Source organism: Nerophis lumbriciformis, linkage group LG18, assembly GCF_033978685.3.
Source record: "Nerophis lumbriciformis linkage group LG18, RoL_Nlum_v2.1, whole genome shotgun sequence".
NCBI classification, from domain to species: Eukaryota; Metazoa; Chordata; class Actinopteri; order Syngnathiformes; family Syngnathidae; genus Nerophis; species Nerophis lumbriciformis.
Genome location: NC_084565.2, coordinates 31,266,625 through 31,291,716, shown reverse-complemented (window position 1 = coordinate 31,291,716; position 25,092 = coordinate 31,266,625). Strand labels below are relative to the sequence as shown.

Sequence of the window (25,092 nt, the reverse complement as noted above, 5' to 3'; positions counted from 1 at the left end):
CTGAAACTAAGGGGCCAAGCCCAACTCCTGCAAAACAACCCCACACCATAATTCCTCCCCCACCAAATTTCACACTCGGCACAATGCAGTCCAAAATGTACCGTTCTCCTGGCAACCTCCAAACCCAGACTCGTCCATCAGATTGCCAGATGGAAAAGCGTGATTCATCACTCCAGAGAAGGCGTCTCCACTGCTCTAGAGTCCAGTGGTGACGTGCTTTACACCACTGCATCCCACGCTTTGCATTGGACTTGGTTATGTATGGCTTAGATACAGCTGCTCGGCCATGAAAACCCATTTCATGAAGTTCTCTGCGTACTGTACGTGGGCTAATTGGAAGGTGACATGAAGTTTGGAGCTCTGTAGCAACTGACTGTGCAGAAAGTTGGCGACTTCTTTGCACTATGCGCTTCAGCATCCGCTGACCCCTCTCTGTCAGTTTACGTGGCCTACCACTTGGTGGCTGAGTTGCTGTTGTTCCCAAACTCTAACTAATAAAGCAGACAGTTTACTTTGGAATATTTAGGAGCGAGGAAATTTCACGACTGGATTTGTTGCACAGGTGGCATCCTATGACAGTTCCACGCTGGAAATCACTGAGCTCCTGAGAGCGGCCCATTCTTTCACAAATGTTTGTAGAAACAGTCTCCATGCTTGATTTTATACACCTGTGGCCGGGCTAAGTGATTAGGACACCTGATTCTGATCATTTGGATGGGTGGCCAAATACTTTTGGCAATATAGTGTATTTTAGATCAACGCAACAAACGCGACCCCCGACCACAAGTGGCTCACCTTGAGGGAGGGGATTCTTTCTTTTTAATGTGAAAGGAAGCCATCAACCTCATCAATTAGAACCACCTGGCACCAACGCCACAGTAAAGATTACCCATCATGCTATTGTCAGTCTTCAAGGAAAACACTGCAGTATTAGCTGTCAACACAATGAAATAAAAACTCTACAGTTAGCAACAAGACTAGAACGAAGACTCATAACACCGCCAATTAAAGGTGACAGAAATGTACCTGGTTGTTCCACAGCCCCGCTTAGACTTTAACACATGAATAAATAATCCCACATAAACAACATATATCATGGCCACCAAAATATTTCTGCTGATAAATATTTGAAATAATAGTTTTTTGATAATACAATCTTGACACAAATATAACACGACAAACAAATCATGTTTCTCAGCCAGTTGGTTATTAAAAAAACAAAAACATTTAACAATTACTGTAATAAGAACCCACCCCAACAAGTTACTGGTGTGTGTGTGAGTGACAGGAAGAATATCTCCAACATTGTGTGAGTGACAGGAAAATAACTCCGACTTGAAAGGTTTGCAAGTGCCAAGGATAATTGGCATGTAATAACTATCTGGACTGAGGATATAACACAACCCCAAAAATTACTGTGTGAAAAAACAACCAGTGTTGACTATTTTTTTTAAATGACATCACAAAAAATGTATGATTCTTTTTCACCAATCACAATTATCTTTATCATGCATAAACACACAGTACAGGCCAAAAGTTTAAACACACCCTCTCCTCAGTCAATGTGTTTCTTTATTTTCATGACAATTTACATTGTAGATTGTCACTGAAGGCATCAAAACTATGAATGAACACATGTGGAGTTATGTACGGTACTTACCAAAAAAAAGGTGAAATAACTTAAAACATGTTTTATATTAGGTTGATTGGCAACACTAAATTGGCCCTAGTGTGTGAATGTGAGTGTGAATGTTGTCTATCTGTGTTGGCCCTGTGATGAGGTGGCGACTTGTCCAGGGTGTACCCCGCCTTCCGCCGAATGCGGCTGAGATAGGCTCCAGCACCCCCCCTCCCGACCTAAAAAGGGACAAGCGGTAGAAATTTGGATGGATGGATGCATGTTTTATATTCTAGTTTCTTCAAAATAGCCACCCTTTGCTTTGATTACTGCTTTGCATACTCTTAGTATTCTCTAATGAGCTTCAAGCACACCTGTGAAGTAAAAACCATTTCAGGTGACTACCTCTTGAAGCTCATTGAGAGAATGCCAAGAGTGTGCGAAGCAGTAATCTGAGCAAAGGGTGGCTATTTTGAAGAAACTTGAATATAAAACATGTTTTCACTTATTTCACCTTTTTTTGTTAAGTACATACGTAAGTCCACACCTCCAGTGACAATCTATAATGTAAATAGTCATTAAAATAATAACTCTTAGCATTCTCTCGATGAGCTTCAAGAGGTAGTCACCTGAAATGGTTTTCCAACAGTCTTGAAGGAGTTAGCTCATCTAGAGCAGTGTTTTTCAACCTTTTTTGAGCCAAGGCACATTTTTTGCATTGAAAAAATCCGGAGGCACACCACCAGTGGAAAACATTAAAAAACAATACTCAATTGACAGTAAAAAGTCGTTGTCGCAATTGTTGGATATGACTTTAAACCATAACCAAGCATGCATCACTATAGCTCTTGTCTCAAAGTAGGTGTACTGTCACCACCTTCACATCACGCCGTGACTTATTTTGAGTTTTTTGCTGTTTCCCTGTGTGTAGTGTTTTAGTTCTTGTCTTGTGCTCCTATTTTGGTGGCTTTTTCTCTTTTTTTTGTATTTTCCTTTAGCAGTTTCATGTCTTCCTTTGAGCGATATTTCCCGCATCTACTTTGTTTTAGCAATTAAGACTATGTAAGTTGTTATTATCCTTCTTTGAGGGCACATTGTTGATTATTATGTCATGTTCGGATGTACATCGTGGACGCCGTCTTTGCTCCACAGTAAGTCTTTGCGGTCATCCAGCATTCTGTTTTTGTTTACTTTGTAGCCAGTTCAGTTTTAGTTTTGTTCTGCATAGCCTTCCCTAAGCTTCAATGCCTTTTCTTAGGGGCACTCACCTTTTGTTTATTTTTGGTTTAAGCATTAGATACCTTTTTACCTTCACGCTGCCTCCCGCTGTTTCCAACATCTACAAAGCAATTAGCTACCGGCTGCCACCTACTGATATGGAAGAGTATTACATGGTTACTCTGCCGAGCTCTAGACAGCACCGACACTCAACACCACATAATTTGCAGACTATAATTACTGGTTTGCAAAAAATACTTTTAACCCAAATGGGTGAAATTAGATAATCTCCCACGGCACATCAGACTGTATCCCGCGGCATGCCGCGGCACAGTGGTTGAAAAACACTGATCTCGAGAATGTCAAGAGTGTGCAAAGCAGTAATCAGAGCAAAGGGTGGCTATTTTGAAGATACCAGAACATAAAACATGTTTTCAGTTATTTCACCTTTTTTTGTTAAGTACATAACTCCACATGTGTTCATTCAGTTTTGATGCCTTCAGGGGCAATCTACAATGTAAATAGTCATGAAAATAAAGAAAACGCATTAAATGAGGAGAAGGTGTGTCCAAACTTTTGGCCTGTACTGTACTTTTTTCGTGAGAATCAGCCGACACTGATCGATGGCCGATTGATCGGCACATCCCTAATTGTAATGGTTAGCATAGGTTTTTTTCAATAATGTGATGTTATAGTTAGGAAAACATGACGATACTGCAACTACACGTTTTCCATCACTAAATCGGATCCCTCCCCTGATTAAAGTCTATTTTCTGAAGTCTACAAAGGAGACTTGATGGTCCAAACCCAAACAGCAGCAAGCTCGTACCTTGACATGCCGGAGTAGTCGGCCTCCTCCTCCTCACAGCGCTCGTCCAGCTCCCTCAAGGCCTGAGTCACATCCTCCTCCCACACGGAGCCGCAGGTGCTATCCGGATCTGGGTCCGGATCAGGCTCTAGATCCGGGTCGAGGTCTGGCTTGGTCTCCGCTTCCGCCGGAGGATGCGGCGGCAGGACCACTTGGCGTTCCTCCTCCTCGTCCTCCTCACAGACGGACCCCGGCGGGGTGTCTATGGGCGGCGGGGGAGGGTGGGCCGGGTCCAGGTCGTACTGAGGCTCCGGGGTCTCTTGGAGGTCCTGAGCCTGATCCCCGGGATCCTGTAGCTCACACAGCTCGGCGGGGTCAGAGGGCAGAGGGGGCGCGCTGCAAAACCCCGTGTCCTCGCTCACGCTGCTGCTCAGCTCGTCCGTTGCCGTCACGCCGCCGGCATCCTGCAACGGCAGCACGTCGTACATCATGAAGCTCGTTAGGGAGTGACACGGCCATCGTTATGGTGGCAGACCACAGAACAGAAACCTTCATTAGGGCCTTTACTTCGGAACCCATATTAGGCTCAACGATCCAAAGGGGGGACGTTAAAGTTAGCATTTTCAGATCGTTCTCCGTACGCTAACGTCCCCTGGGGGAATTCAAAGAAAAACGAGATGGGGATCGATAAACATGAGCCAATATTAATCTATCAAATGCCATTAAAAACTGGCCAATAATGCAGGGAGAAGTACCCAGCCTCAGAGTGGATGAATGAGATCTCTCTCGACTGATTTATGAGGCGCAACCACACGTAACAATGACAAAGCAAACACAACAGATGAATATATTTACAATTTAACCGCCGCGACCCGTGAACACACACATCACAGGGGCGCCGTGAGAGCTAATTAATCACAATAATCAATTTAAACCACTTGATTTTTTTTAGGCTTTGCACCCGCTTCCCTTTCAAGTCTAATGCATGCAGCAAGGCAGAGGAAGCGTGGCAGTGGGCCAGCACATCACGGAGACGGCAGCTATATTACGGAAAGCTTTTAGAAGTGGCCATCCTGGAAGGGAACGAGGAAGAGTATTGATGGTTTTTTATCTGGGGCTCATTACGCTAAAAGGGCTGCGATGACGGCGGGGGCGACGTCCTTGGGGTGGCATTGAAAGCATTGGCCAGATTAAGAGTTGGGTTTTAAAAAAATAAAAATAAAAAGTTGCGTTTCCAGGAGCCGGGAACACCCGTGGGACAATTCATTTATAATCATGTACGGGAAAGGAGTTTCTTTCAAGTTTACTTTTATCTTTTTGGACAAAAGACAGCTGCCATGACCACCCCCGAACTGTGAACCATCACTGTAGACACTTTTCACCTTTGATCACTACAGACACTTTAACTGCTGCTGTGACCCAAGGTCACCTCCATATTTATACTGTTGACTGTCAATCAGAATGTGCAAAAATGTTATGTTACTTACTGTGCCTTGTATATACATTTTTATTTTTATTTTTAGCTAAGTACCGTGTGACTTGTTGAAGGGTGGACTAGCAAACTGTCTGTTTAACTGTGCATATGACAATAAACAATCTTGAATCTTGGACTTTTGTGCCCGTCACAGATTGTCCATAACGAACACCATGTTCAAACATAAGGGTGTCCATATGTGCACTTGGCACCAGGACACCCTAGGCCGCAGTTCCATGATCGACTTTGTAGTTGTGTCATCGGATTTGCGGCCTCATGTTTTGGACACTCGGGTGAAGAGAGGGGCGGAGCTTTCTACCGATCACCACCTGGTGGTGAGTTGGCTGCGATGGTGGGGGAGGATGCCGGACAGACCTGGCAGGCCCAAACGCATTGTGAGGGTTTGCTGGGAACGTCTGGCAGAGTCTCCTGTCAGAGAGAGTTTCAATTCCCACCTCCGGAAGAACTTTGAACATGTCACGAGGGAGGTGCTGGACATTGAGTCCGAATGGACCATGTTCCGCGCCTCTATTGTCGAGGCGGCTGATTGGAGCTGTGGCCGCAAGATAGTTGGTGCTTGTCGTGGCGGTAATCCTAGAACCCGTTGGTGGACACCGGCGGTGAGGGATGCCGTCAAGCTGAAGAAGGAGTCCTATCGGGTTCTTTTGGCTCATAGGACTCCCGAGGCAGCGGACAGGTACCGACAGGCCAAGCGGTGTGCGGCTTCAGCGGTCGCAGAGGCAAAAACTCGGACATGGGAGGAGTTCGGGGAAGCCATGGAAAACGACTTCCGGACGGCTTCGAAGCAATTCTGGACCACCATCCGCCGCACTATCAACACCGTGTATGGCGAGGATGGTGTTCTGCTGACCTCGACTGCGGATGTTGTGGATCGGTGGAGGGAATACTTCGAAGACCTCCTCAATCCCACCAACACGTTTTCCTATGAGGAAGCAGTGCCTGGGGAGTCTGTGGTGGGCTCTCCTATTTCTGGGGCTGAGGTTGCTGAGGTAGTTAAAAAGCTCCTCGGTGGCAAGGCCCCGGGGGTAGATGAGATCCGCCCGGAGTTCCTTAAGGCTCTGGATGCTGTGGGGCTGTCTTGGTTGACAAGACTCTGCAGCATCGCGTGGACATCGGGGGCGGTACCTCTGGATTGGCAGACCGGGGTGGTGGTTCCTCTCTTTAAGAAGGGGAACCGGAGGGTGTGCTCTAACTATCGTGGGATCACACTCCTCAGCCTTCCCGGTAAGGTCTATTCAGGTGTACTGGAGAGGAGGCTACGCCGGATAGTCGAACCTCAGATTCAGGAGGAACAGTGTGGTTTTCGTCCTGGTCGTGGAACTGTAGACCAGCTCTATACTCTCGGCAGGGTCCTTGAGGGTGCATGGGAGTTTGCCCAACCAGTCTACATGTGTTTTGTGGACTTGGAGAAGGCATTCGACCGTGTCCCTCGGAAAGTCCTGTGGAGAGTGCTCAGAGAGTATGGGGTTTCGGACTGTCTGATTGTGGCAGTCCGCTCCCTGTATGCTCAGTGCCAGAGCTTGGTCCGCATTACCAGCAGTAAGTCGGACACGTTTCCAGTGAGGGTTGGACTCCGCCAAGGCTGCCCTTTGTCACCGATTCTGTTCATAACTTTTATGGACAGAATTTCTAGGCGCAGTCAAGGCGTTGAGGGGATCTGGTTTGGTGGCTGCAGGATTAGGTCTCTGCTTTTTGCAGATGATGTGGTCCTGATGGCTTCATCTGGCCAGGATCTTCAGCTCTCACTGGATCGGTTCGCAGCTGAGTGTGAAGCGACTGGGATGAGAATCAGCACCTCCAAGTCCGAGTCCATGGTTCTCGCCCGGAAAAGGGTGGAGTGCCATCTCCGGGTTGGGGAGGAGATCTTGCCCCAAGTGGAGGAGTTCAAGTACCTCGGAGTCTTGTTCACGAGTGAGGGAAGAGTGGATCGTGAGATCGACAGGCGGATCAGTGCGGCGTCTTCAGTAATGCGGACGCTGTATCGATCCGTTGTGGTGAAGAAGGAGCTGAGCCGGAAGGCAAAGCTCTCAATTTACCGGTCGATCTACGTTCCCATCCTCACCTATGGTCATGAGCTTTGGGTTATGACCGAAAGGCCAAGATCACGGGTACAAGCGGCCGAAATGAGTTTCCTCCGCCGGGTGGCGGGGCTCTCCCTTAGAGATAGGGTGAGAAGCTCTGCCATCCGGGTGGAGCTCAAAGTAAAGCCGCTGCTCCTCCACATCGAGAGGAGGCAGATGAGGTGGTTCGGGCATCTGGTCAGGATGCCACCCGAACGCCTCCCTAGGGAGGTGTTTAGGGCACGTCCGACCGGTAGGAGGCCGCGGGGAAGACCCAGGACACGTTGGGAAGACTATGTCTCCCGGCTGGCCTGGGAACGCCTCGGGGTCCCACAGGAAGAGCTGGACGAAGTGGCTGGGGAGAGGGAAGTCTGGGCTTCCCTGCTTAGGCTGCTGCCCCCGCGACCCGACCTCGGATAAGCGGAACAAGATGGATGGATGGATGGAATCTTGAAGAAACGGATGCCATCATGTGACTACACAATGAAGTTTGAGATGATTTCTTCTGCATAAAGTTGAATGCTTATTGTGTTTTAAGGGCGTGGCATACAGAGATAAACACCCTACATCAGGGGTGTCAAACGTACGGCCAGCGGGCCAGATCAGGCCTACGAACAGGTTTTATCCGGCCCGCGAGATGAGTTTGCTAAGTGTGAAAATAAGCTGAAAGTTTTGAATGAAAGAAACTGCTGTTTTAAATGTATCCACTGATTGTCACAATAGCAATTATTTGTGTCATCTGTCGCGAAAGCGTGCATGACTTCAGAGGGGGCGGAGCTATGTGCCACTGGGGACACATTATCTGGGGGCACATAAATGATGAAATCATGTGTATCCCCCTTCAACTTCATGTGTGATTAATGAAATAAGCCCAAATTCACAAGTTTTGTTGTAAATGATGCTACATATGTACAGAATATACAATATAATAATAATACTAACATGATGTTAGTACATCAGTTGAGGAAAATGGGTAAAGTACAATAATAACATCCTGTAATTGGATTTTGATATTATTCATTCCATCTTCTGATAGATTAAAAAATAACACCAATAGGAGCATTTTAAAACCAGACTCAATTTCACCTATTTGACTGATGAACATTATTATATAATTTATTCAGAAAGTAGAAATAATGACAAAGGAAGATAGAGTAAGTGTAAAATAACCCAAACAACAACATTATAATTTATATATTTTCAGGTTGTGCTTGTTCTATTTTTAAAAAGAAAACACTCTGAAGTTGTCTTTATTTTTAAGTTATCATGATTTTACCAGTGCGGCCCACTTGGGAATAGATCTTCCTTAATGTGGCCCCTGAGCTAAAATGAGTTCGACATCAATGCATACTTGCCAACCCTCCCGATTTTCCGGGAGACTCCCGAATTTTAGTGCCCCTCCCGAAAATCTCCCGGGGCAACCATTCTCCCGAATTTCTCCCGATTTCCACCCGGACAACAATATTGGGGCGTGCCTTAAAGGCACTGCCTTTAGCGTCCTCTACAACTTGTCGTCACGTCCGCTTTTCCTCCATACAAACAACATACCGGCCCAGTCACATAATATATGCGGCTTTTACACACACGTAAGTGAATGCAAGCCATACTTGATCAACAGCCATACAGGACACACTGAGGGTGGCCGTATAAACAACTTTAACACTGTTACAAATATGCGCCACACTGTGAACCCACACCAAACAAGAATGTCAAACACATTTCGGGAGAACATCCGCACCGTAACACAACATAAACACAACAGAACAAATACCTAGAACCCCTTGCAGCACTAACTCTTCTGGGACGCTACAATATACACCCCCGCTACCACCAAACCCCCCCCCGCCCAATCTCCCGAATTCTGAGGTCTCAAGGTTGGCAAGTGTGCATCAAGGTGAGGGCAGCAAAACGGTACCAAAAAGACATTTCAAGTCAAATGTCTTGAAATTGATTCGATTTCGACAAAGGACCACAGAACCAATCGAAACCAAATAACACCAAAAGATGCAAATTAAATCACAAATACTTAAAAAGATGAAGCTACCAGGAAGCCATCATCATCCATAAATTTTAACACTCATCTTTAAAGGGGAACTGCCCTTTTTTGGGGAATTCTGCTTATCATTCACAATCCCTATGTGGGACAAGAGCATGTGTTTTTCTTTTTTTGATGCATTCTAATTTGTAATGTATGGCAAGTAGGAGGTGGCTAACAATTCAGCTAATGGGAGTACTCTATTCCACCGATGAAGCCCTCTGCAAAACACACACACAAAAAAAACGACAATACTCCATTTTCATCATCCCGTGACCTGAATATTAACCAAGTATTAGCGATATTGTTATTATAAGCGCTAACGCCAACAAACTGTTTTTAGTGGCGCTGTGATCGCTAACTAGCTTATGCTGCTATGTTGACATATTTCGCCAGTGAGCTGCTGCGTCTCCTCTGAGTTCCTAAAAGTTATTTATCAATTACAAATCATGCCTCTCACCTGGATAGTATAAGGTTGTGGCCATAAACCGAGAACTTGGTCAACTTTGCCATTTAACTTGGACCCGGCAATTGCGAGAAAGAAACAAAAAAAAAACGGAAAAATACGAACAACCCATCAGTTGGCATCCCAGTGAGAGCAAACATTGTACAGTACGTGAATGTTTTCTTATGTTAGTTGTTTATAAAGATTGTTCTGTACTTAGCAAGACTGCTACATGACGCTTAGGGTTTTACTAGAACTTAATCTATTTAGCACACAGCTTCTAAAACTTGTAGCTCATCCTCTGTATATTCAGGCTTAAAAATATAAGGTTCTGGATCATTATTTGCTCCGAAGTAGTCTCACACGAAGTATGCCGTGAGTAGTAGCGTTGTTGTTGGAAGGAAAAAGCGAACGTTGTGATGAGTCTATAAAATTAAGGAGCCGCCGTATGCTTCAAATGAGCAAAATATGTAAATATTACATGCTATTATGGATGTGCCTGTTACTACATGTGTATACAAAACATTAGCGGTTGCTGTATGTTTTTAGAGCACTTTATAGGCTCCGATGTTAGCTGACTTTAGCTCGCAATTATTTACGATTTAGAATGCATTAAAAAAACGAAAAACATATCTGTTCTTGTCTTACATAAGGACTGTTAATGAAAAATTCAAAAAAAAAGTGTAGTTAACCCATAAGGCCTTAAAAGATGGAAAAATAATTACCTTCCAACTCCCCTTCCTCACCGGACCTAACCTTGTTATAGTTGTGCATATGTAGATATTCTCTTAAGAAAAGCCTTCATTTATTTTCTTACATATTCAGCTTTGAGGTCTAGTGACAATTTAAATTGACCGAGAGCCCTGTAATTAAAAAAGAATGCTCAAAAGTACAATGTGCCTAATAATTTCGCACACACAATTTTGCATGCAACTAAATGCTCTAAACAACAATTCCAACATATATGCCTTACAAAATTACCGTATTGACCTGGCTATAAAACGACGGCTCCATTCCACGACCTAATTCAGGACTATTTTACGATATATCGAGCCCAATAATTACTGCAATATATACCTCAATAAATTTTTATATTTTTGAAAAAGTTTATTTCAGTTCAATTTAAAAGTGTAAGTCTTATATTCGTTAGACATTTTTTACACAGACTATATACTTTTGATGATAATAGCTTACAGCTACAAAAAAAAAAAAAAAAGACCTCTAAGGGACAAGGGTTGACTTTCTTGTCCGTTCAGTAATATTGTCTTAATTCAACATGCATTATTTTTCCTGAAAGGTTTTTTTCATGATCATTTTTTAAATTTCAATATACATTTTTTCACAGGTTTACAATAAACTGGCAGTTATTCGGTAATACCCCAAACCAAACAGGACATAAAAGTCCATAATTTTTCAAAGGGCATAAAAACATTCATACATTATATACTTTTTTTATGTATATTTTTTATTTCAGCCCTAAACAAAAATACCAAACAGGTAATGTTTTATTTTTTATTTTAACTTTTAGAAGGACTTTTGATGAAATGATGTCACACTTTTGATAATGACAGTTTGTATAAGATTGTCTATTTTACTAATTTAAACCTGTGACATTATCTGATAAAAATGCCTTCATAAGGGTCAAAATTTAAAAAATTAAAACATTGGATATTTTTGTTTTGGATTGAAATGTATTGAGAAATTTGAGCAAAAAAAAGAAGAAACTAAATATGAATCTAAAATGTTTTTTACCCTTCAAAAAATGTCCCCCCCCAAATACTTTTTTGTCCTGTTTGACTTTGAGGATAATTAAAATTGAATAACTCCAGCAGTAGAAAATTGATGGATGGATGTTCTCAAAGGGTTAAGGATATCAAAACATTTTCATAAGTGTCAAAAAGTTCCACATTGTAAAAAACTGGTTTTGGCTGTAATCACTCCTAAAATCAAATAAATTCTGCACGAATTATGGTCTATTTAAAGCAGTGCTCAATTATTTTCTTCCACGCCCCTATAGGAAGAAGACAACATTTTGTCTCCCGCTACTCTCACTGTGACTATAAATAGTACAATTTGTCTTTTAAAATTGTTACAATTTCACCTCTGCATAACGTTGTATCCTTAACATTAACAACAATGACTTTATCAACATTGTTTTTAGTCTAACAGAAAAGTGTATCAATTTGCCTAAAAAAAAGAAAAGATTATGCTTATACAAACTATAAAAAATGTTTGACCGACTTGGGTCATTTGATAGTGACAAATAAAATTAAATAAACTCATTAAATAACAATGAATTAAAATGTATCAGCAACATTAACTCAGGAGCAAAATATATAACCTATTATGATTAACGTACAAAACACAAAGAAATAAAACAATTTGTGCTTATTTTATTGTACTATTTTTAAATAACTTTGAAGTCAAGATCAATGGCTACAATGAGCACATTTGCAGTGCACAGCTTTTTAAAGCATGATATTGTATGATACTGATAAAGCATGTTCCTCAGGGTCACCCCCCCACCCATTGAGGAGGACTGATTTAAAGAGACGACAACAGTCAAAGCTGCTGATTCAAGAACTAATGCAAAAACACAAACTATTATTATCATTTTTTTAACATTTGTGGGATTTAAATTATTTTTAAAAAAACAAATAGACTTATGGACCATTTTGATAGCCTCCAAGAGCATGAGTTGTCTGGGTCACAAAACTAAGAAGGCCAATCTTTCCCACCATTTTATATTTGGGTCAATACGGTAAGTTGTTTTGAAGGCAAAACTAGCAAGGTGTACTCAGTAAAATACATACTCACCATTGTTAGTTAAAGTGACAAACAAGCTTTTCATCAGTGAATGTGGTTAATGTGAGGTTGTTCCAACCCACGTGTCATACTCACACATGCATCCGTGATGATTAAGGTGCAGCGGTCCGTTTTTTTTATATGGAGGGGTTTAGTTGGTTATTGGAGGTGAGCAGTTACAGCTGACCTGAGGTGAGTCTCGGTTTCATCTCTCCCCCAAATGAAAAGCCCCATGATAATGATTACCCATGAAGCGCTAATACCTCGGCACCCGCAAATGCAGCATGAAGCATCAGAAATAGGAAAGAAGAGGCAGAAGCAGGAAGAAATGTGCGACACCAAAACCCCCAAAACAGCATCCCAAACCTCACTGAAGCCAGCCAGTCTCGTCTGAATGTCAGACAAAGAATCAAAGCCCAGCCAAGGCAAGTGAAACGCTGGACAGGAAGGAAGAAGCGTGCAAGCTAAGCTAAAAGGCGCCCCACAATTTGTCACTGCTCCCCACTGATCGCACCTCAGGCAGCTGGCTGCTGGTGCTGTCTGAATGGGCCAACTCCAACATGGGGCTATCCGGCCGAGGGAAGGAAGGCAGTCGAGGGAGGAACGAGGGCGCCGCCTCATCGGTCAAGGCGCTGCTCGACGACTCCTGCGACTGCTGCAGGGAGTCTACGTGGTTGGACGTCGCGTCGTCCGTGGCGGAGTCGCTGTTGAGCTGGAGGACAAAAAAATTCACATAAGGTTGTTAGCTTAATGCATGGCAACCATTAAACAAAGTATTGCAACATGACACCAAAAATAATAAAGCACTGTTATTGACTCCAATATAAGACGTTTCCTCTTTTCAAGACTTTAATTTGGACAAATATTTTTCAGGACAAAATTATTATTACTTTTTTAAAGTTTGTCAAAGGTGCAAAAGCTGCACATTACAAACATGTAAATAAAGTTAGGATGTCATTGAACACTGTTTATTAAAACAACTCATATTGTTACTTAAAAATGGTTGACTGTGGCTTATTTTTACAGTGCATCCAGAAAGTATTCACAGCGCTTAATTTTTCTTCAGCATTTTGTTATTATTTTATTTATTATTGTACTTCTGTTGCGATTTCCCTGTATTGCATGTGTTTTGGGAGTTTGTGTGTATTTTAGCCGTTGTTGTGCATTTGTCCTGCACTTGTGTGTTGTGTTTTGGGAAGTTGCATGTGTTTCGGGGGTTTGTGTGTGTTTTGAATGTTGTTGCGCGTTTGCCGCTGTATGTCGGGCCACTGTATGTATCTATATACAAATCATTAAATAGAAAACATTCTGTTGCCATTAGAGATGTCCGATAATGGCTTTTTTGCCGATATTCCGATATCTCTTAATTACCGATACTGATATCAACCGATACCGATATATACAGTCGTGGAATTAACACATTATTATGCCTAATTTTGTTGTGATGCCCCGCTGGATGCATTCAACAATGTAACAAGGTTTTCCAAAATAAATCAACTCAAGTTATGGAAAAAAATGCCAACATGGCACTGCCATATTTATTATTGAAGTCACAAAGTGCATTATTTTTTTTAACATGCCTCAAAACAGCAGCTTGGAATTTGGGACATGCTCTCCCCGAGAGGGGGGTAGGGGGTAGCGGGGGGTGTATATTGTAACGTCCTGAAAGAGTTAGTGCTGCAAGGGGTTCTGGGTATTTGTTCTGTTGTGTTTATCTTGTGTTACGGTGCGGATGTTCTCCCGAAATGTGTTTGTCATTCTTGTTTGGTGTGGGTTCACAGTGTGGTGCATATCTGTAACAGTGTTAAAGTTGTTTATACGGCCACCCTCAGTGTGACCTGTATGGCTCTTGACCAATTATGCGTTGTATTCACTTGTGTGTGTGAAAAGCCGAAAATATTATGTGCTCTGTACTTCTCCCTACGTCCGTGTACACAGCTGCATTTTACAAAGTCATAAATTTTACTTTTTGAAACAGGTACCGATAATTTCCGATATTACATTTTAAAGCATTTATCGGCCGATATCGGCAGTCCGATATTATCGGACATCTCTAGTTGCCATGGTAGCGTCTCCTCTTAGTATTTTTTTACTAAATATTTCCTTGTCAGAGTATTATTACGCTCTAAACCGTGTGCGAGTCTTTTTTTTTTGTCATTTACTATATTTCAGGTAAAAACATGCAAATAAGGCAGAAACTAAAAAAAACAGCAACACTGAATTCAAAAATGTGAGAAAACAGCCAAATGCAAAGCAAAAAAAAGGTATTTGAAGAATACTGTAATAATAATAATAATGTTTCACAAATTCTTGTGAACAGATACATAAACTGCATTGTACTTACTTACAACACATATCTAAAAGAGTGCAAGCTGCACTTTAGTATTTTTAGGTGGGGATGCGGGGGGGACCATTACGCTGTCCTCCAGCCAAGAAGCAAGCACCAAGCTCCTCGTCCACACCGGCAGCATCTCAACACACACTCTCACACACAAACACACAGTGCCAGCAGGCTGTGTGAGGAGCATGGCGGGGGCAGGGTTTTTTTTTTTTGGAGGGAGGGGGACCCTGATTAGAGTGAGACTTACACGGCAAGAGCGGGCGAGAATCTGGCTAGCGCTCAGTACCTCCTCCTCTGATGATTCATCCGTGTCCTCATGGTTAGTGAGGTTGAGGCTTGGCGTGCATCCCACGTACTGATAATCCTGCGAAGACGGCGTGTCCCCTTTGTCCATGCTCTCCAGGGAGCGGCGGCGGACGCCCCAGTTGAAGTTGTCCATGATCTCCCCCTACAGGACGGCCGGGGCGACAACAGACAAAAGACTTGAGGTGGTGGTAAATTTGATTATGAAGGATATGATAAAACGCATGACGTGTACACGAACTGTTGTGCATTTCACAATGACACACACACAGGAACACAAACACACACCAAAAAATAAAATATGAACAAAGGACACAAAGACAGCAGGGCAGCAGGCTTTAAGCTGCGTACTCGTCCACAAACTTACCTGCAACTCCTTGTGGCAAAAGAAAAGAAGGAATACGAGTGTTATTAGACTAAAAGACAGTGAAAGAACATTTACCACTACAGAAGTTCGGACAGTTAAGACATTTCAACATTCAACAAACAACACTGTGAATGCTTCAATTAAAGCTCCTATTCTATTAACTGCATAACCTCCTTTGTGGTGAGTGAGTGGTCTTCAAAAGCAAATATTTTTGGGGGTTGCCTAATAAGCGCCAAGTTAATCAGACTCCATATGACAAACGCAATGTTAAGATAAATAATCATCCCAGCTATAATTACAGCCTTTCCGGCAGTGATATTAAACTGGCGCCCCGGAGGCCAAATCCAGTCTGGGAATTGTAACATACCGGTCCCCGAGTTCAGTATAAAACTTGTGAGACAAACATTTTTGTAGCAAATTCCTAAAAACACTAGAGTGCTCCTGTTGTGAAGAGGAACTCGGACCACTGTAAACACATTGGCAAAGCATTACATTGATATTTTAACCTTGCTAGCAAACATAGAACACTGGGATCCAAACGTGTGATTTACATAACACAGGCGTTCCTCAAGGCACCCTTTTAAGTCCTTCTCTTTTTCTTTTTTTTTTTAAATTATATTGCGATTTATGTAACTAAGGTGTTGCTCTAGCTTGTTTACTTCAGATGCCGTCAGTAGTCATTTGTTCAACTTCTTAAGTTATATTAGTGGTGTACCTCAGGGTTCCATTTTAAGTCATCTCTTTTTCATCATTTGGGCTATTCAACTGGTGGCCTGCAAGTTCAGTTCAAAAAAACTAAGGAGAGACTCACATTTTTGCAGCAGATTCCTAAAAACACTAGAGTGCTGTCATAGAAATTATCTTTGACTAGCTTTTTTGCAAAGCACTCCTGTAACTGACAAAATACACACAAATTAAATGACCAAGATACAAAATAAGACTAATAGAGAAGGGAGTGGTCCTTAGCTTTCTTGAAATGTGGCACCCAAAACAATTTAGCTAAATATCCTTGCTTTACCGCATATCCAATTAATTGGTTAATAATTAAAAAGATGGTTTGACAAAAACAGACTATCTTTGAATCTCAGTAAAACTAAAATAATGCTATTTGGTAACAGTAGAAGAGAAAGTCAAACACAATTACAAATAAACGGAATAGAATTAAAAGAGTAAATGAAACCAAATTTCTAGGTATAATGATTGATGATAAATTGAACTGGAAATCTCACGTAAAAAATATACAACATAAAGTAGCAAGAAACATGTCAATAATGAATAAAGCAAAACATGTTCTAGACCAAAAATCACTTCATATTCTCTCCTGCTCGCTAGTGTTACCATATCTGAGTTATTGTGTAGAAATGTGGGGAAATAACTACAAAAGTACACTTCATTCATTAACGGTGTTACAAAAAAGATCAGTTAGAATAATACATAATGTTGGATATAGAGAACATACAAACCCTTTATTTATTGAATCAAAATTACTGAAATTCCACGACATGGTGAATTTGCAAACAGCTAAAATTATACACAAAGCAAACTGTAACCTGCTACCCAAGAATATACAACAATTCTTCTCAAAAAAAGAGAAATATAATCTTAGAGAAAATTTTAATTTAAAACATTTGTACGCACGTACAACACTTAACCTTCAGTATATCTGTATGTGGAATTAAATTATGGAATGGATTAAGCAAAGCAATCAAACAATGTACTAATATGATCCACTTCAAGAAACTCTTCAAACTTAAAGTGTCTACAAAGTACAAAGAAGAAGAACCATGATAAACATTCTGAATCTATTTCATCCATCCATTTGTTTTCAAAATAATCTTACTCATCTCACCATATGAAATATAACTTACTTCACTAATTATTTTTTATTTATTTTTATTGTGATTACTTATGGAGTATATTGGGAATAAATTGAGAACCGAAAGTGAACAAAATTTTAGCAACTGTTATGTAAAAGAAAAGGGGTAGGACTAAATAAGCTCAGCTTCTTCTTACTCTTTTTCAAACATGTTGAAAAGAGAAACTGGAAATTGTGATGTATCATGTTGTATGCATGCATGTTCCAAATAAACTCAAACTCAAACTTCAGTCAAGGGACCAAGTGACTAAACATGAAGATAAGATGTACGGTATCCAGTTCTAAAAAGAGTGGATTTTTTTTCTTCCCCATAATCAATAATGATATAGATGACAAAATGATTGTTGTTGACTCGTACCTCAGCGTCCTCCAACTCCACGTCCAAGAAGTCAAAGTCTTTAAAGACGCCAAACTGCTGCTCGCTGCCCATCTCTTCTCCCTGTGCCTCCTCCTCTCGCACCACCTCCTCCACAGTGGGGATTAGGCTGGTCTGCTGGTCTGCCGGGTCCAGGTCCTCGCTGGATGGAAACACCACCTGTGTCAATAGTGAGAAAGCAGACATGTATTCATGATAAATCCACCAACACGCGATTTAACGGTAAATAGAGTGACAACAATAACCAGAATATCATATGGATAGAGACCTTGTCTGAGGCCTTAGAGTAGGAGAGGAGTCTTACAGATGGATTTTTGGGGATGCCATCCTCCGGACCACATAGCGATAGAACATTCATGAGCCTCTCTCTGGTTCTTCTCTGTGAAAAGAAAACAGAAAAATATGGAGCAGTGCTGTTCAGGTAACTAGTCTATTTCCAAGCGGTTTCGTACCTGAGAGAGTTGAGGCCTCTTCCAGCTCACCGGGAGTAGGCCGTTGGAATTAGAGCCAGAAGAGGTAGAAGACGTACTCCTGGTGACAGCGATCACCTGAGGCTTTCCATTCCGACCCGCTGCATTACGCTGATCGCCGTATTTATGTCCTATGATTGGCGTCTAGTCACAAAATCACACATTTGTCAGACAGAGAGAAAAGGCAGCACGATGAGAAAAATAACGAAGTGCGACCTCTGAGATGTCAAAGTGGAAGTCCAGCGTCTTGCCGGGCAGCTCCTTGGAGGAGTTGTTAAATATGCGCGTGAAGGCAATTTCTGGAGAGCCGCAAGACTCGGTGCTGTACGAGCGCTGCACGTCGTCTGGGACAACCAGGCTGGCCGAGCGAGACACCACCAGCTTCAAAATGTTTTGCGCCTCCTTCCAGTGTGGACTCTGTATAAGAAATAGAAAACGAAAAGCTGAGAGCAACACTTGTTAAAAAAAGACATGGAGCTTCTGCCAAATTTAGGAATGAAATGGAAAATATTTGCCCATTTAGAAAGCCGAACACCGCCTTGATCACAACGCTTTAAAAAAACAAACAAGTGCAGCAAGGAGATTAGCAGTGCACAGGCTCCTCTTACAAAAAGGCAATTCTGCTAGCCTGGGGCCGTCGTGGTAATGTGCAGCAGTTCTATAAGACCATCAGGCAAAGGCTGCTAAAAGGTTCCGCAGAGAGCCTTTTGTTTTTCTTGTTATCCTTTTAACAGGAAGCCTGTATTAACATTGATTGAAAAAGTTTAAGTTCAATAACAAATGTCAGTGCCTTAAAAGCAATGAACCTCAGCGCACTACAGTTATCCGAGTATTCAGATATTTTGCTGGTGGATTGTGACTAAGGCTGGGGAACAATAATCAATTTGATTTATTATGGACTGATATATTTTCAATTTGGCAATATCGAGCATTCACAACAGATAATATTGATTACATCCAGATAGTTTTGTGCATGAAACAGAAGCAGCAAAAGCAATGTCACACTATGCTAACATTAGCTTCCAACAACAAACTTTCCAGGAAAAACCCAAAGAAACAAGTGATTTTCCATCGGCCATAAAGATACAGAAACAGAAGCTATCGGAACTTTTGTCGGCAAAAAAGTATGCCTACAGTCAGGGGCGCCGAAAAGGGGGGGTAAAGGAGACGGATTCTAGGGGCCCATGATGGAGGGGGCCCAGAGAGGCACCTAATGATGACGGAATTATAATACAGAAAAAATAATGACACTGTGTTGGGGGCCCTGTAAAGATTCTTTTCATGGGGCCCAAAATCCCTAGCAGCGCCCCTGCCTACAGTCCCGAACTGAACCACACTATTATGATCATGCAACGTAAACATCTGACTGAATCTGTTATCTTTATTGATTGTATTTGTAATTGGAGTAAAGTGACTCATGAAAGGTACTTTTGTCTATAAAATATCCCGGACACAGTGCTGTCGTCAAGGGTGCCAGAAAAACCAACCGCACACTTGCGACCTTCAGAATAAATATGCTTTGTTGTTGTTGTTGTTTGTATTTGGTTATTTGAAGGACACTGTGCAGTTACATTAAAAAGATGGATGCACCAGATTTAACACTATGCTACTTTCCATCTGTAGGCCTTTGCGTTACACTCGGTGTGTCTGCCCAAACAAAATAATAGTCCCAGAAGAACAGCTTACATATTTACTATTATTTTGCACTTAAAGAAATAATACCTTAATGGAATTTACAGTGTTGGAATGTTGCAATACATTTACACTTTCACCTGCAATTCCTTTCTTGTTATTTATTTAATAAGGTTTGAACTGTGCACAGTTGTTAAAGGTGAAGAGAAAAAAAAACTCTGTAAATTTGTATATTTTAACAGATTTGAGACATTTTCAATATATAAGTGCAGATTGAATCAAGTTGAGATTTAAAAACTTAGGAATCAAAATGTAATCGATTTGGAAAATTGTTGATGATACCCAACCCTAATTGTAAACATTACCATACTGTAAGTTGAGAATCACAATGCAAAAAGGAAAAAAATAGGTACGAGAAGGGAAAAAAAAAGTTTTTGTCCTTTTTTGGTCTTATTTTCCTCCTTTTTTTTTTTCATTTTGACACTAGACTTACAGCTAAATTGGAACACTTGAAACTGAAGATTGTGTTCAGGTAGAGTACATTTTTTGTTTACTGCTGTGTCATGATGTCAGGTTGTTGAGGTGTTTGGTACATGTTACCGAGTCATACCAAAGACTTTAAAAATGGGACCCATTGCCTCCCTGCTTGGCACTCAGCATCAAGGGTTGGAACTGGGGGTTGAGTCACCAAATGATTCCCGAGCACTGCTGCTGCTCACTGCTCCCCTCACCTCCCAGAGGGTGAACATGGGGATGGGTCAAATGCAGAGGACAAATTTCACCACACCTAGTGTGTGTGTGACAATCTTTGGGACTTAAACTTTAACTTACCGTAACTTAACCAGCTCAGTGGCCTTGTGGTTAGAGTGTCCGCCCTGAGACTGTAAGGTCGTGACTTCAAAGCCCTGGCCGAGTCATACCAAAGACTATAAAAATGGGACCCAATGCCTCCCTGCTTTACACTCAGCATCAAGGGTTGGAATTGGGGGTTAAATTTAAGTTTAAAGTTAAAGTTAAAGTACTAATGATTGTCACACACACTAGGTGTGGTGAAATTTGTCCTATGTTCATTTGACCCATCCCCTTGTTCACCCCCTGGGAGGTGAGGGGAGCAGTGGGCAGCAGAGGTGCCGCGCCTGGGAATCATTTTTGGTGATTTAACCCCCAATTCCAACCCTTGATGCTGAGTGCCAAGCAGGGAGGTAATGGGTCCCATTTTTAGTCTCTAAATCACCAAACGATACCCGAGCGCGGCACACGCTGCTGCTCACTGCTCCCCTCACCTCCCAGGGGGTGAACATGGGGATGGGTCAAATGCAGAGGACACATTTCACCACACCTAGTGTATGCGTGACAATCATTGGGACTTTAACTTCAATGTAAACACAGGGATATCAGATATGGGTCACTTCAAAGTACACATAAACATACATATAGACCAGACCTGGGCATTCTGCAGCCCGCGGGCCACATCCGGCCCTTTGTGCGTCCCTGTCCGGCCCGCGTGAGGCCAATCATAAATTACAAAATACATTTTAAAAAGTATCTTTGTCGAGTGTGCAATACAACAGTGCTGCTTTTGTTTTGAAAAGCATTATTTGTATTACTTCCGTGTGGACGTATGCTCGTGCGCGATTGTGAGTGAATGTGAACAGCTGCAATCACAAATGACGAAATAAAGTTGAAAAAACATCTATGTCGTGCGGGCAATACAACTGTGCTGCTTTTATTTTGAAAAGTGTTATTTATGGACGTATGTCCGTGTGTAACCTGTGAGTGAAGGTGCACAGCGACAAGTGATGCACGGTTATCCCCGAGACGCTAAAAAGAGAAAAGTTGATGACGAATGGCGTGTTTTCAACAAGACATGGACTGCCAAGCAACGTTCCCTCTAAGGTGCACGCCTGCGCAATTGCGCACTGCTCAAGCATCCTCTGCGCACAGCAAATATATGCCGCGCAACAAATCAAATCCCATCTGAATTCTAAACAAAATAAACACATTAATTCTGTGTAATTTTGCAATGCAACTCTGAGTGACAGTGACAACAAGCGGCCCTAACGGTGTTCGTCAACACCGTTCAATTGAACACCATTCAATTATTGTAACGTCTATCGAGATGCTTCGAGGACAGGAATTATATCGATCACTTTATTGAGCTAAACTGTTTATATTCAGCCATAACCACCAAAAACATGAGTAAAACAATTCTATCTAAAAAAACTAGTCATTTTCTGCCATACAAACCAGGCCAAAACCAACTTGTCATCTGTCACCAACACGCATACTACTAAACCACTGGTGCGTTTATGGCCACACAAAAAGTCGGACAACTCAAACACCACACAAAGTTACACTATGACTCCTCAGTCATACGTGTGCTTATTTTACTGTCATTTATTATTAATGTTAATTTATTGATATTAATCATGGAATGCTGTTACTAGAGAAAGTTACAGGAATGCACACTTCATCCTATGCTTACATTTCATTGTGCAACATGTGAATGTTTAAGGGGAACTAAATGTGATCTCTGAAAGGGGTACAAATGATTTCCAAAGCAGTGCTTTTCGTATAACGTTAAGTTAGGTTAAATGAAAGTATTATTATTATTATCTTACGGTATATATCAAAAATAATATTGAGCAAAATTTAATTGAAATATTGTCGGTGTGGCCCTCCAGCAGTGCTCGGGGTTGCTCATGCGGCCCCCGGTAAAAATGAATTGCCCACCCCTGATATAGACACTTAAGTTTTAAAGGCTCACCTGAACGTATTTGCCTATGATCTTCATTATCTCCAGGTTAAACTGTTTGACCGGGGCAGCTGACAGCTCAATATGACTCAGCAGGCTGTAGATGAGCTGCAGTAAGGACTGCTGCATGCTCGGAAGCCCCTTCTCCAGCAACTGTCAAACAGCGAAACACAGGTGGTTAAATATTGAGGCTGGGAGAGTTCCGTCCGATTGTTTTCCTGGCATAGTACCTCAGCCAAGTAGGTCACCAGGTTCAAGGTTATCTCGGCGAAGGCGTCGTGAAGGTAGCGGCACACCACGTTGATCCAGTTGGGGCAGTCGCGGGAGTAGCTGTGCGTGCTGTACAGGCTCATCATGTGCGCCAGGTTGGAGAGGGTGGCCGACTTATCCTCGGCGCACACTTTCGCGATCCTATCCGCCGTCTCCTTGCAGAAGGCGGTGGGGCTGTCAAAGTGCTGGATGAGGTGCGGCAGGAGGCAGAGGATGTTCAGAGGGAAACCTGCCACGGGAGTGTCACAGGAAGTACCATGAATGTGAGGAGATGCCACAGCACATTTGCCTAATGAGTGCTCTGATCATCTGTGCTTAAGTTCAGCAAGCTTTCCCTTTCTTGGTACGATTGTAAGAGGTAGGCAGTGGCGAAACTAATCGGGGCACAGGACGAGGTCCTTTTAAACCCTGTGCTATAGTGCGAAAAAGCCAGGGCTTTTAGCTCTTAGCTGGGTAGACAGCACGCTCGCCTCTCATTCCAGCGACCAGGGTTCTTGCCCCGCTAAAAGCAGTAGAAAAAACTCAACGCAGCTGATAGAGAGAGTACACCACCGCTACACTTGAGCTCTCCTTTTCCTTTTTCTTACGCATTGCCGCTCCACTTTTATGTTAATATGAGCGTCCGGTCATGTTAACTTTTTCGTAAGTATGCTAGCTGGTACTCTGTTGACAAGTGACTGATGATGTTGGTGGACGGTTGATGACCTCATCAGTTATTACACCTTTTTTTGGAGTACATAACTCCACATGTGTTCATTCATACGTAGTTTTGATGCCTTCAGTGACAATCTACAATGTAAATAGTCATGAAAATAAAGAAAACACATTGAATGAGAAGGTGTGTCCAAACTGTTGGCCTGTACTGTATATAATAGCATTGTTAGAATAATTGTATCTAAGTTATCACAATACGTGTTTAAATGAGTTCCCGGCGAAAAGACAAAAGCGGTCTTTGAACCTACCAAGGCTTGTAAAACTCCACTGTGTAGGGGGGAAGCAACATGAAGGTGTTCTGTGTCTTTCATGTATTGTTATCAACAGAAATATATTGTCTTGACCCAAGAACTACAAAGGCGACGAGGAAGCAGGTCCAAGCACCGCTTCTTTGAACTGTTTTACGACCTTTCTTTTGAACTGTTCTGTAACCAAAAGCAACGCTGTTTACGAACCACGTCCCTTAGAAACAGCTGTTGCCATGTAATTAGAAAAAGTACAAATAAAAAGAGGTGGCGTACAATCTTTCGCCAGAGCGTGTTGAGACACTGCACAAGGGTACAGTGTCCAGGCGTCTCTCCTCAATTTGAGCCACATTTAATTCTGTTTCTGTTTATCTTTGATAATCAGAATGACACTGGAAATTATCTACAAAGTCAGCGAATTTGCATAAGTACAGCAATAAAGAAGTGATGGGACAAGCAAACGAAGCGTGAATGTCATCGTGAGCGCAGGCTAGAAGTTGTGCCCAAATCCAGTACGCTACAAATACCCAAGCGTGAACGTAATTACGCCCTAAATTCAGGTTCTTTTTCCTGACCCCCAAAAAGCAACTCCTTAACACTTGCCTGCCAGTTGTGATGGGTCAACAAGAGTGTGCCTGGAGACACTGATGAGCTTGCTGAGCAGCTGGATGGTGAGCTCCTGCGTGGACACTGAGGTGAAGCCTTTCAGGAAGAGCTGCAGCAGGCCCGGGAAGCTGTACCACTTGAGCTGGGCCTGGATCCGCTCCAAATGTTCCCTGCTGTCGGCGCGGTCCAGAGGCAGCTGGCCCAGCAGCTTATTGAGGAGCCGCAGCGCCAGCAGGTACTCAAACTCGTAGTCCGACTCCAGCAGCGAGGCGGCGATCCAGAAGACGGTGGCCATCAGATTGGCGGGGTCCACCGGGGGGTTAGTGTCCCGCCCCGGGCCCCCTCCGCCACCCAACGATGATAAGCTGCGGGTGCGCGCCAGGTTCCCGTGGCTGCCCTCAAGTCGGTCTGCCACGTCTAAGGTGTTACTCCGCGGCCTGTTGACTTTCCGCTCGCTCATCAGATTGGCTCGAAGGGAGTGGCTGCGATTGTGCACAGATTCGAAAAGCCTGCCGGTGCTCAGGTTCAGCTGGCCCGTGCTTTTTCTGTTGGCCGCAAACTTGGGCCCCAACAAGTGATCACAAGTGGAGGTTCTGAAAGGACAGTGGACTGTGAACAAAGGAGGACGACGAGCCGCACAGGCGGGGACGGGA

General features: G+C 42.7%; 1 protein-coding gene across 14 annotated transcripts in view; it reads right to left on the bottom strand.

Moving 5' to 3' along the window:
• Positions 1–25,092, bottom strand: part of fryl (furry homolog, like) — a 195,034-nt gene that overhangs the window by 25,273 nt on the left and 144,669 nt on the right. For 8 of the 14 annotated variants that reach the window (XM_061978068.1, XM_061978069.1, XM_061978061.2 and 5 more), the window contains 10 exons: positions 24,437–25,032; positions 22,835–23,103; positions 22,617–22,757; positions 18,434–18,634; positions 18,200–18,361; positions 18,016–18,126; positions 17,730–17,906; positions 15,073–15,273; positions 12,999–13,196; positions 3,666–4,108 (listed from right to left, as the gene is read on the bottom strand). In XM_061978068.1, coding sequence (XP_061834052.1) covers positions 3,666–4,108; positions 12,999–13,196; positions 15,073–15,273; positions 17,730–17,906; positions 18,016–18,126; positions 18,200–18,361; positions 18,434–18,634; positions 22,617–22,757; positions 22,835–23,103; positions 24,437–25,032 — 2,499 coding nt within the window. The remainder of the gene's footprint in view (positions 1–3,665; positions 4,109–12,998; positions 13,197–15,072; positions 15,274–17,729; positions 17,907–18,015; positions 18,127–18,199; positions 18,362–18,433; positions 18,635–22,616; positions 22,758–22,834; positions 23,104–24,436; positions 25,033–25,092) is intronic. The other 6 variants (XM_061978066.2, XM_061978063.2, XM_061978062.2 and 3 more) reach the window with 2 other exon arrangements.